Source organism: Capsicum annuum, chromosome 10 (assembly GCF_002878395.1).
Source record: "Capsicum annuum cultivar UCD-10X-F1 chromosome 10, UCD10Xv1.1, whole genome shotgun sequence".
In the NCBI taxonomy this organism is placed as follows: domain Eukaryota; kingdom Viridiplantae; phylum Streptophyta; class Magnoliopsida; order Solanales; family Solanaceae; genus Capsicum; species Capsicum annuum.
The window spans coordinates 136,262,602-136,276,738 of NC_061120.1; the positions used below are offsets into that span (position 1 = coordinate 136,262,602).

The 14,137-nt window shown below is 31.0% G+C and overlaps 1 protein-coding gene across 1 annotated transcript; it reads right to left on the bottom strand.

The window, feature by feature from the left end:
* Positions 1–6,859: 6,859 nt before the first annotated feature.
* LOC107845719 (protein SCARECROW) lies at positions 6,860–11,783 on the bottom strand. The gene is made up of 2 exons (XM_016690185.2): positions 9,304–11,783; positions 6,860–7,595 (listed from the first exon to the last, which is right to left on the bottom strand). Exons 1-2 carry the CDS (start codon positions 11,304–11,306, stop codon positions 7,118–7,120), a joined length of 2,481 nt encoding a protein of 826 aa, XP_016545671.2. The 5' UTR covers positions 11,307–11,783; the 3' UTR covers positions 6,860–7,117.
* Between the last annotated feature and the right edge of the window lie 2,354 nt (positions 11,784–14,137).

Consider the following 14,137-nt stretch of genomic DNA (forward strand, 5'->3'; position numbering starts at 1 on the left):
ATTCTCTATTATTCATATAAATAAACAAGTTTTGATTGTCATTAATGGAGTATTACATAAATTATAGTTTAAAATAATTTTAAAACTAAATAAATACAATCTTTTAAAAGTTAACTTTAATTTAATTAATTATTTTATTTTTCTTGCATCAAAATATATTTTTATAGTTATTATTACCTGTTATTTTCTCTTGTATAAATAAATATTAGAATTTTGATTATTATTGGTAATAAAATTAATTTTTTCATTATGCTAATTTACTCCATTATAGACCACATTAGCTTATATATTTGATTAGTACTTCTTACTTTTTTTTTGCGCAAAAGATAATGTATATTTTTTATGAAAAAATTATTACATGAATTTAAAATAATGAAAATATCATGATTTTTAAAGAAGTTAAAAAATTGATAATGAAAGGGTACAATAGATATTTTAAAATTTTAAGTTGGATAAATGGAGAATTTTGATTATTGTTGAAAGTTGAGAGGAGGAGTAATTTTTAAAAGCAACGTTGGAGGGTGAAAATGAACCCAATAAATAGGTTTTGATTGTCATTAATGACGTATTACATAAATTATAGTTTAAAATCTAAATAAATACAATCTTTAAAAATTTGACCTTAGTTTAACTAATTATTTTGTGTTTCAGGCATCAAAATATATTATTATAGTTATTATTATCTGCTATTTTCTCTTGTATAAAAAAATATGAGAGTTATGATTATTACTAATAAAATTAAGCTCATTATGCTAATTGACACAAATAACACTTGTGATTAAACTGTTGAAACGAAAATGATCATTGAATTTTAATTTCATTTTCTAGCCAATTTATTGGCAACTTTATACAATATTGATACAAATTCTATGCACGTCATATTAAAACATGCATATTCTATATAACAATGCTAAAATTTTTACCCATAAATGCGCTGTTCTATTTCTTTTTACAAACTATATCAATATAGTATAGGGATTGTATCAATATGGTATATGAACTGTATATAAACTACCTGAGCTAAAATGACCCAAATTATAAAAATGGTCATAATATGAACTTTGTTTGGCCCGACTGGCCATAAATGTCCAACGGCTTAAACATGGGTCAATTGTTTTAAAAAGTGTCAGCCCAAAGAAAAGGACATTAGCTGATCTTTTTCAAAATAATTGGCCTATGTTTGGGCCATTGGACATTCATTACCAATCGGCCCACAAAAAATTCATATTATGATCATTTCATAATTTAAAAAATTACATTCCGTAGATAAAATAAGTTTGTAGTTACCTGACATGGTTAAGGTTTAAAAGAATTACCTTACATGGTTATTTGTTGGTTTTATAACTGGTTTTTATGTGGGCCCACATATACAAATAAACTATACTAAGTATATAACCATTACTATCTCTAGGGTTTTCATCATTAACTTCTCATCACTTCACTTAATATTTGTTGTTGTGTTTTTTCACAAGCTTTCAATTTTTCAACACCAATTTTCATGGATTTTTATTTTTTGGTCCTTTTTGTTTGAATAGTTGAAAAAGGTTGAATCTTTTTTGTGCTTTATATATTGGGATTTCAAGAATAAGACAATTCACTTCTTCTACTCTAGTGAATAAGATGAAAAAACTAATGGCTTTCGTCGCCGCCGCCACATCGCCTGTACACGCTACAGTCGGAGCCACCACTTACCACCAATCAATTAGTTCAGCTAAAATGATTGGTGCAAGCAGGTATGGAGAGAAGAGCGGCTGCTGGTTGAGGAAGATAGTGGTGGTATTCATAGTAGAATCATTATAATTTCCTGACTTCATATTCAATTGAATGTTTGAGACAAACCTTAATCAATTCGAACATTTCTTAATTATAGATGTAATATTTCTACTTCATCTTACTTTTTCGAAAATTTTATGGAAAAAAATGTATAATTTGGAAACCGAATTGTATATTAGAGTCAATTTCACAGAGTGAATCTTGATGAATTATTTTCATAATTAGGTATTTGATTCAATTTTAGCGAATTTAATAATTATATATACGTGATTTAATTGTTTACAATATGATTTGCGTATATTTTTGTATGTGGATATGCATTGTATATTTTCTTATTTATATATTTTATATACATGTGAATGTGTTAGATGTATGTTTTTTTATGTATATATGTATATATGCATATCTATATATATGTATATACAAATGCATATAAGTATATCTATTTCTATATCAATACACTGATTTTTATATATGGTATATTACAAATTAGAATATATATCAATAGATTAGGATCCTAATATACAAATGTTCAATCGTTTAAGTGTATGTGTATAATATTATACGTCTATACAATAAAGTGTTGATATACATATGTATATGTTTATTCAATACATATGATGTTATACAAATATGTTTGTCTCATATGCATATGCTTTATTTATTTGATTGTATATTTATGATATTATATGTTTTTATGATATAACGCTTAGATACCTATGTATAAATTATACATTAGAATTATACTAATATTCTAATGTGTTTATATATACAATTGTACATATACATTTAGTTAAAATTCAGTTGTATAAAATATAATTGGTTTGTGTATATTTGTACTAAAAAATAATCAATTAGGGTTGGAGAATAAACAATCAAGTGTGAAAGAAGAATAAACGATCAAGCATGAAAGAAGAAGAATCAGTGTTTTATGTTATATATGATCTTAAATGGTCAATTATAGAAGGAGAATATTAGGAAAAGTTGGAGATAATAATGGACATTAAGTACTCTCTCTTTCTTTTTAAATTACTATTAATTATATTTGTATAAATAAACTCTAAATACATGTGGTCACTAACTAATCTCTATATAATGTAATTACTGTAGTAAAACATAGACTATGAAGTTAGTTAGGAGGGGTTTAAGGTGTCTATATGTGAAGTTTTTTCTTCATAATTTGGGTATTTTGGTTCAGGTAGTTCAGATATAGTTCATATATCATAGTAATATAATTCATATACCATATTAATATAATTCATATACCATACTGATATAGTTCGTAAAAAAGATAGAACATCGAATTTATGGGTAAAAACTGTATCATTTCTATATAGAATATGCATTTTTTAAAGTATGATGTGCATAAAATTGTATCATTGTTGTTTAGAATATATATATATATATATATATATATGTATGTATGTATGTATGTATATATGTAAAGATGCATATAGAAATTGTATCTTTATTATATAAAATACAAATCTGTATAAGCTATGCATAAAATTTGTATTGATATTGTACAAAGCTGACAACAAATGACTAGAAAATGAAATTAAAATTCAATGACTCTTTTCTTGTCAATAGTTTCATCCAAAGTGTTATATCCTTCCCATATATTTAATTAGTACTTCTCATTTTTTTTTTGCGCAAAAGATAATGTACATATTTTTATGAAAAATTGTTATATGATTTAAAAAGGATAATAGTCCAAAAAATACTTGTACTTTGGCTAAATTTGCAGTTGCGCATACTGAATTTTGTGCGAGGTCCTATGACCCCCCTGAACATTTTCAAAAAGGAAATTATTTGCTCCCCAAATGCTGAGGTGGCAAAGTGAGTGCATTTCACTCTCTTTGAGAGAGTGAGAACGAAAATTATACATTAAAAATTTATTTTTAATATTTCTTTACATAAATATATATAATTTCAATTATTATTTTTCTTTATTCAATTTTTTTCTTCTTCTTCTACCTCTCTCACAAAAAAAAAAAAACTTTAAAATTCATCAATGGTGTCTAAAATTAATCTCACATCTTCCTCATCGTTAATGAGTCTCATCAATTTCATTTTCTTTTTTCTTTCACTCTCTTTTACCATAACACATTTGCCACGTAATCTTTTGATTATTTTTTATTTTAATTTTCTTTTCTCTATTCATCAATGTTCAAATTTTCAAGAACCCATTTTTATTCTTTCATGGCTTCACCTCAAATCTAACCTTTCACTTGCAAGCCCCATTTAAATTGTAATAACTTCTTATTAGTCCCTCAATCTAATTATTCTAATGTGTTTTCCTTCTAAAAAAATTTGACCCAAAAATGACAAGAAAATGTAGAGAAGTTAAAGAAAAGGATGAGAACATGGTATAAAAAAAAGAATGAAATGAAAAAGAAAATTTAAAAAAAATACAAAGGAGAAAATGTAATAAATAAAAGTAATCAATTTTTTATATTAAAAAATAATATTTTGTGGCATGACGTGGCAGCGCATGCAGGTCACTGCTTGAAATAAAATCTGAGTATGAGCTTTTAGACGGGTATATATTTCATTTTTAAAATTTTTAGGGGTAATAGAACCTCCGCAAAATTCAGTATGCGCAACTGCAAATTTAGGCAAAGTACAAGTATTTTTCAAACTATTATCCCAATTTAAAATAATGAAAATATCATGAATTTTAAAGAAGTTAAACAAAGAGTTGATAATGAAAGGATACAATAGTACTTTAAAGATTTAAGTGGGATAAAAGAGGGGGTTTGATTACTGTTCAAAGTTAAGGACAAAATTTAATTTATAAACCGAAAATGGGGGATGAAAATGATTTACACCCATTTTATAATTGATAAAATTCACATCTACTTAAAGCTGGTATTTGTGTTTTTGTTTATTCATAGAATATGACCTTTGTTTAGTTGGTTCATAAAATAAGTTGGAAACTGCAATTAAGGATGTGGCTTAATGATCAATGTGGGTTGAATATCATGAGGTGTCAAACGCGCAAGCTGGTTCGGACTCCACAGTTATTGAAAAGAAAACAATTGAAAATAAGTTGTTTCTTCCTCTGTTCATTTCCTGTCAAGTTGTAAGTCATATTTTCACTTAATCTTTATTTGGTTTAGTTAATATTTCTTTTCCATATATATCACAAGTTAAAAATCTTCACATCTACTTGACCTCTAGTTTAAAAATCTGTGCTTGATCCTTTTTTCGATTTTACTTTTCGTACTTTATTTGGGAAAAGACATTAAAATTACCTTAAATTATATTCAAAAAATCGGAGACATACCTAAACTATTGAAGTGACCTAATATACACTTGTACTTCATAAAAGTGAATTTAGTACCACCGTGAGACATATAACACTACTCTCACAATAAGTGGTGTTTTGTACTCGTCGCCACGTCAAAAAATTATAATTTATATATCTTTTCTTTATTCATTAATTTTTCTTTTGTTAATTATATTTCACTAATTAATCCTAATTAACCATTAAAATCCTCCAAATAATTATATCTTCTTCATCTAAACCTCACCCACTCCATCTCTCACCTCACCGAAAAACTCATATCTGACCACCATCATCATCATTTCTTTTCTCTTCACCGCCTTCATATCACCTTTAATTCTTCTTCTTCTTGCCACCCACCACCAAATAGCACCATCGGACTTTGGTATTGTTGCTAGTTTGATTTTATGGATGGCTAATGACACTATAACTTCAGAGAAAATGAGAGGAATTGAAAGCTTTATGAAAGTGGGTTTGCATTTTAAATTTTTGGTCAAATTAATTTGTTAATTTCATAACAATATTACCATAAAGGTTAGGATGAAAGATGTGAATATGATTCAAGTTTGATCGAAAAAGTACATTCCGCTGAAATAATGTAAACTCGTCAAAAAAATGAAAGCTCGTCGAAGATAATGATTATCGCTAAAATTAACTATTTCTATTATTAGATTCAATAATTTAAAAATTAAAATATTACTTTTAAGTACAAAGGTGAACAAATTAACATAACTAATCCTTGTTTGTAATCGAAAAAGGTGAAAGAGGGCCACCAATTGTGTAAATTAATCTGGTGAGAAGAGGAAAGAGATGAAGCTTTCAAAAAGAACAAGGAAAAAAACGAAAAATTAAATATGAAAAGAGGCTCGCTAATAATTAAATAAAATATAAACGTCAAATTAAAAAATAACACGTGGTTAATTGGGTTAGTTTTAAAGTATTTTTTTCCTCTTCACTCCCGTTTATGAAAATATTAATTTTATCTTTGCCACGTCATTTTTTAGGTCTAAAAATGGATAAATAAATTCACTTTAAGTAGTATAGATGTGTAATAGATTGCCATAATAATTTAGGTGTATTTTCAACTTTTCGAGTATAATTTAAAATAAGTTTGAGGTCTTTTTCCTATTTTATTCCCTCTTTAAGTTCATTTATCAGTCATTTCTCACTTTCACCATATTGGTACTTGATCCAATTTACCAAATTTTTGGGGAAAGATAAAGCGTATGGACATGTAAACAAATATTCAATTTTTAAGAGGGACTGATTATGCTTTTGATCCCTTAATCGTTATTGCAATTAATTTCAGCCTAAATTTAAGCACATTTAACTTTTGATTAATGTAACTATGCATAGTCCTATGGCTGAAGGGGAGCCTCGGAGTAACTAGTAAAGTTATTGTCATGTGATCAGGAAGTCACCGGTGCGTACGATACACCTTTGTGGTGGGGCCTTTCTCTGGACACCGCACATAGCGGTAGCTTTAGTGCACTAAGCTGCCCTTTTATAGTCCTATGGTTGACAAGTCTGCACAATTTTAATTCACTCTTACCTTAAGAAATGCAAGTATAGGGCAACTTTCTCTTTGCATAAGGAGTAAATATTAATCTGCTTTAACAATTACAAGTTCAATGAAATTGTCGATAAGTATTAGTGGATCGATTAAAAGAGAAAAATGCACTCGCAAAAGGTTAAATCTTCATAAAATTTATTAACTAGATATTCGATGTGTCAATTTCAAATCAATTATTGGAGCTCTCTATAAATTCTACCGTATTTGAATAATACGAGATCAAAGTCAGAAATTTTTTAATCATTAAGATATCAAAAACACATTTTTCCCCTTATCGAAAATATCTTTGATTCAACCAAAAGGAAAAAACAGAACAGTAATTTGAGCAAAAGAAAGCAACATAACCAATGATTGCTGAACAAAAACGGAGTTATCAAACCACCTTGGTGATGTAAACATGAAAAGACTGCCAAATGGAGTGAAGAAATAATCACTTGATATTCGAAATTCACTAACTTGACTGACTGCATAGAAGGGGTCTTCTAATCCATATTGGGACGAGAGAAGTGACGAGAACCGGATGCAACATGCAAGGAATTAGGCCTCCATGCAGAAGCAGTAAACAAGCATAGATCTTTCCAGCCAAGTTTGAGAGTTCCATTATCCTCAACCAAAGTGTATCCATGAGAAGGGAACATTCCAAGCAAAAGAGTAGCTTGTGCTGCAGCATTGCCTGCAAGAGATAAGCACCTGAACCCAGACTGTTGAAGTTTTTCTCTCCAATTATTGAACTTCACCTCGCCACTCCTTGATGGACCGCCTACAGCCAGCACATTGCGTATCTCTTTTGATAAGAGTTGTTGCTCCACGACGTGTCTTTCTTCACTCTCCTCCCCGTAGCACGCGCCTAGTGAGTCAAATAGAGCCGAGTAGTAATGTATAGCTTCAACAAACCTCCCCAAGAATGAACCCGCGTGACTCAGGTCTTGTTCCACTACAGTCACCACCTTTGGAGCCAACCTGAAGTAAAGTAAATTAATAAAGCAAATCAACTTCAGATATTTGCATACAGTGCATGGATGTAGACTGCAGATCACTAGTGATGGGTAAAATTTCAACAAATACTTTACATTTTAAACCATAATTTTGTAAGAGTAATAAGTTCAATTATAAGAACTTAATGATTGATTCCATCAATTTAAAACCTTGTATCCGCATCTATGTTTACAAACTACTCCTCCATTTACGTTTTATTTGTTCATTCTATTAAAAATATTTTTATTTTTACACATCAACTTTAGCATATCAAGATAAAAACATTTTTCTTTTTATATTTTACTCTCAACATTAATTATTTAGTTGTCAAATTAAGTGTATATATATATATATATATATATATATATTTGAGGTAAAATAAACACTAGGGAACGGTCAAGACATTCTTTGAATAATTCGTTCTAAATCATAAAAAAAGTGTAACCAATTCATTTATACAGGATTAAATCGAGTAATAGTTTCACGAAAAATTAATTAGGCAGGAGGACTCGGCAATACACACAGTTATAGAGAAGACAGCTTTTGTTTCTAAAAGTAAATGGCCTTTTTCTCCTCCTTTTTTCAGGTTAACAGAAAAAGAGAATCATCGGTAGTCAAAGAGAAAGAACTTTAAGCGCCGTGTAAAAGGAAAAATTAAATAACCTATACAACTGATTCATGCAACGAACCAACTTTTTTCAAATATATCACGGATTTCTAGGCGTGAAGTCTTCGTTACGTATACTAAACACCTAATTTATAACACATTGAGTTCTGTTCATCTAATTTATAACATATTGAGTTATGCGCAGAAAATATTCTACACTATCAGTTAACTTGATCTGCTATTATAGATTACCTAATTATTTGAATAAAAATTAAAAAAGAAAAAATTAAATAATCTGTAATAGCAAATCAAGTTTTCTACACTATCATTTCACAAAACTTAAATTCAATATTCATATGAAGATCCTTTTTTTCCTTAGGTGCGTTAAGCTGCATGTTGGTTCTTTAGCAGATAGTCCAGTAGAAATAGGTATATTTAGATCTTTTATCAACTGTTGCATTATACTAAGGTATGCACTCAGGAGTAATTTTTTGAATGGAGGAAATGAGATATATTGTCCTATTACAATTTCAAATTAAAAATTAATCATTTCATATCTTTTAGGAGTAAAAATAAAGATTCCTCACATGTAAAAGTAATTTTTTTTTTTGTAAAAAAAAACATAAAACTAAAAAAAATAAAATTGTAAAGGACCGGAAACCCATTTCTCCTTTTCTTTTTCAAGTACTAAACCAGTTCAAACTAATTAAGAAACATCACATTGCAATTTGCTCTATCAAGTTTCATCCCATATGCTTTTTATTACATATACAGTCTGCTAGGCATTAGTGTCTGTGGTGACACTAACATACCACTAAACAAAGATTGTTTCCAGTGTTTAATTGAAGTAGTCAAGGTATCAAAATGACAACGTATTTGACTAGACGACAGAGAGCTTTCAAGAAAGAAAAGTCATGGAAAATATCAACGGTACTTTTGAACTTTGTGAATTCATACATGTTAAAGCATTTTTGTAAGCTTATTAAAAAGTAAAAGATGAAATTTGAAGTCAAAAAGACTTCCACACATAGAAGTTGTCATTGTTTTTGAATCAAAAAGAGATAAAAGTGTGTCTAGGAGTTGTACCTTTGCAAGAGGGAGAGTGTATTAGAGTCGCTGCCAGTGACATCGTAAAGTGAATGTTGCAACCAATGAACCGCAACAGCTTCTCTCTTGCTTACATTCAATTTCTCAGGGTCTAAGTTTCCAACTTTGTCGGCGAGGGGTAAAAACTCGAAAGGAAGGCCTAATCTCTCAGCAAAATCTGACAATCGCTTGCCGGTTGCTTCAAGAGCATCCATAGAGGTTCCAAGCCCAGTGAGCCGAACAAAAGGAGGCCCACCGGGCCTGGAAGCCAAGATGTGAAAGAGACCGGGCCATTGAAGACCTTGCATTATATCAAGGTCTATGATATGCACCTGGTCTTCTCTCTCGAAAGCTTCTTGTATTGCTTGATTGGCTGTGAAATGTGAGAATTTTATGAAGGGGCTGATCCCGTTAAACACCTGGAAAGCGGATGCTAACTTCTGGGTATAAAGCACGGGGACGCTGGTCATTGGCAGCGCTGCGTATATTCCCAAGCATGAATTCAATAGCCTTGCTGACATGGCCTCTGAGAAATATGCAGCGACCCGCTGTGCAGATGTGCCAAAGGGTGTGGAGAGTTCGGACACTTCCAATAGCATTTTATTTGCCTCTTCTAAATTATCAGCGGATACGGCTTCTGCACATTGCAATAGCAAGGTCAAAAGGTGCAACCCTTCTTCATCCCTCTTTTGTTGTCGCTCTTCTTCCTTTTTCTCTTTGTATGTGTTGACTGGGACTGGTGGAACTGGTGTTGTAGTTTTTATTTTGACACTACTATCAGCCACCGACGTTGGAGATAGAGAACAAGAAGATTGCTGCTGCTTCTGTTGTTCTAAGTCTATTGCCGCCTGTTGCTGAGACTGAGGAGATTCTTCTTGTTGTTGTTGCTGCACTTGAGGAGAAAGAATCGGAGGCGTAACAAAAGAAAGATCTGTTGCAGTGGGATTATTACCGCCAAGCTGCTGGTGCTGGTTCACAGAGGGCGCCACCGGAGCGTTGTGACTGGCTGGCAAAGCTATTTCCCAGTTTAAGTATTGGTTATTTGAGGAATCCCGAAGGGACAAAATATTGTGCTGCAATAAATTGGCACTGTTTTGGACCTGTTGTTGTAAGCCCGCAAGCTGTGGCAGCGGTTCTTTCCTTCTCCAGCACTCCATGGGGTCATTTTGATCAGCACCACCAGTATTGAGAGAGCGAAGCCTGTACTCCAGGAGGGATGCAAGATATGGATTGCAAGGGTGGATTATCTCCCTTACATTCTGGATGAGTTGGGGCACGGATACTTGAGCGGAGCTGTTGATTAAATCCTTTATTATGCTGTCAATCCATGCCGTAGCGGACGTGCTATCCTCCATGGTATCGATTCTTCCAGTTGTAAGAGGGGAAGATACAACAGCTGCTGCCGCAGCAGTTGCAGGTTGTTGTAGTAGTAAGCCGCTGTTTTGGCGGTTCCTATCAGGAGGAAAGAGGGGCAAACCGGAGAAAACACAAACAGACGGGGATTGATTGTCGTTCTGTGTTTGTGGACCTTGTAGCTGATGATGCGATGTTATGGCGTCGGTGTAAGTTAGGTTTGGGGTTGAATTAGAAAAACCAGTATCAATCCCAGGCCCTCTAGACGTCACACCGCACAAGTTCGTGGAAGAAGGTAACATTTGCATAGTGGAGTAGTTGGAGACGTTGGTCGTCGTTGGGATATTGTTGATATTATGACCAAAACTACTGGTGGAAACGCTCATCTGAGCATGAGACCCGCCTATGGTTACCGGACGTCGTAGATACCTATGGTCTTCGCCTGCCCCCGTCTGGATCTCCATGTCGGAGGCCGCCCTTTTTCTCACCATTTTGCCGCTGTCACCGTGGAGAAGACCTTGACGGTGCACGTTATTGATGTCCTTGCTTGTAGCCTGAAGCTTCTCTCCAGTACTGCTACCGCCAACGACAATCTTTTCACCGGTAGTATCCGTGCAGTTCTCACCATTCAGAGGAAAAGCCTTTGCCATTATGTATAAAATAGATTCTCAAACTTATCTGTTGATTTTTCTGCTTCATTATGCTACCTATTGACATCGGTTTAATAAAAGCAGTGACTAAAAGAGCCAGAAATGAGCAATAGTGCTTAGTAGATGATCCAAGCATATAACGCTTAACAAGATTTAGACACAAGCATTGGGATTCTGTGGTTTAATTTCTCTTCCAAAATACAACACAACAAGGGTCCTCCTCCTAGGGCTTTCCTACTAGCTCTACTATGCTTGTTTATAAACACTTGACTGCTTGCCTTTTGGATTTATATGCAATTTCAGTATTGACAATGAGAAAGAGGCTGAGGAGGATGGAATTTATTGACGACATAAAGTGCGAAGTTGTTGAAAACTTATTAATCATAAAAAAAATATTGTAATCGATGAGCTATCTTTTCCTCTTTTTCCCCCCCACACCACTTTTCAATTTTTATTGCGGCTACTGGTGCTAGGTCTTTATAGATTTCTTTTTCTATGCATAATCCTACTATTTCCTACTGGGATTGCAATGTTGATAGTGTGAACATAGTACTCCTCCGTTCGGATTAATTGATTTTTACTGACACATCTATTAAGAAAAATATTAATTAAATATTTATTTTATTAAATTAATTTTATTAATTATGCTTTTAAAGTATAAAGTATAAATATGAATTATATACTTTATGTAATTATTTAATAATAAAAATAATTTTTAAAAAATATATTAATTTTTTTTATTTTATAAATACAATAACTAAATTAAAATAAATATTTTTAACAAGTTTGTCAATTCATACGAAACGAAAGGAGTAATTTTTTATATACTTTATAGTCATGTAATGAAGAGAGTTGATAAAAAGGGTTGGGTCCACACGAGGGGGTTTTCAAGTTTACTGAGGAGATGGGTACGTTTCTCTGGCAAGTTTGGGTTTCTGGGGTGCTGGGGGTGGGGGGTGTGCCTGTTGGCTGGAATGATGGAAACTTTTGTTTGCTTCTTTTCTGGTCTCGATCAGTGAGTCGTCGTCTTCGTGCGTTTGACTTTAGCTACTTATTACTTCTTCCCCGAGGTCCTTCATGCTCCATAATTTTTAAGTCCTAGCAATCAACGCACACCTCTGGTCCACTTGATTGCTTAACTTTTAAATTTGATTCAAAATGTTTACGTTTTTAAGAGCTAAAGAACGTCTTAATTTACTTTTCAAATTATTATAATCATCCATCGTAAATGGTTGTACAAATTTTTTAAAAGAGAAATCTTTCAATACTTATTTCTTAACTGTTAGGGATTGTTTGGTTAAAAAATAAGTTATGCTCAAATTAGTTATATTAAAATTACCTCTGGTCCACTTGATTGCTTAACTTTTAAATTTGATTCAAAATGTTTACGTTTTTAAGAGCTAAAGAACGTCTTAATTTACTTTTCAAATTATTATAATCATCCATCGTAAATGGTTGTACAAATTTTTTAAAAGAGAAATCTTTCAATACTTATTTCTTAACTGTTAGGGGTTGTTTGGTTAAAAAATAAGTTATGCTGAAATTAGTTATATTAAAATTAGTTGTACTAAGATTAGTTATTCTGTTAGGGGTCATTTGGTGTGAGGTGCTAAAGCGAATAATTTTGAGATAAAATTTTTTAATGCATGTTTGGTTGGTAATATTCGGGATAACTTATTCCGGAACTAATAAATAATATTCGGATAAATTATTTACCCAATTGGTGGGATAATAATCTCATCATAATTTATCCTTGGGATAAATTTATAAAAGGTCAAAATTATAAATTTTGTTTGTGTTAAGATGAAATTTTTAATGAATTAATCCTCAATATTTTTACAAATATTAAAATTATTAGAGTTTTAATTAACTTATCTTCAATTGAGTAATATTTACCGACAACCTAAATTACCTCCAAACCCCCAAATCTATATTAACCTCTTATAACTAATTTTTCAGCCAAAGACAAATTTAATTAACTAGCGCAGGCCTTATCGTAGTTATAAGCCATTGTTAAACATTTGAATTGAAATATTGATCACTATATTATATGAGTGATATGTGTTTACAATCGACTCCATTGTTCAATTACATATTTTAAATTAAATAATTTTTTAATCACTTGAAAATAGATATTGTATATATCAATTAAAATAAATTTTAATATTCTATATTATATGAGTGATTTGTATTTAAATGAAGTGACATAAATAACAAGTCTTTTTTTATTTTAACAAATTTAAGTTGGAAGTTTTTATTTCAAACTAAATAAGATGTAGTAAGATTTTTTTTTAAACATACACGGCATAATCATGGAAAGACACATGTAAAAAAAATAAAACTAAATAAGATGAAAGTTTTATTTTTAAAATACATACGATATAATCATGAAAATGCGCACACACAAAAAAATTAAGCTAAATAAGATGAAAGTTTTATTTTTAAGAATAAATATTTAAAGCTTGAAAAGAAATATATATATAAAAAAAAAGTTAAATAAGATGGAGGGTATTTTGGTAATCAATTAATTTATTCTTAGAAATTATATCATGCATATTACTTTGAATACAACAAACCAAACACTCAATAAAAAATAATTTTAGCATAACTAATCTCAGTATAACTTATCCCATCATAACTTATCTCAGCATAACAAATCTCAGTATAACTACATTCCCAACCAAACGACCCCTTATTATTTTTAAGTGGTTATTTGGTTTGTGGTACTAAGAATAATATGCATTGCATTCTTTTTTAAAAACAAATTTTGTTTACAAAAATGACTTTCACCTTATAGCTTAATTATTTTCCTTCATATTAAGCCATATAAA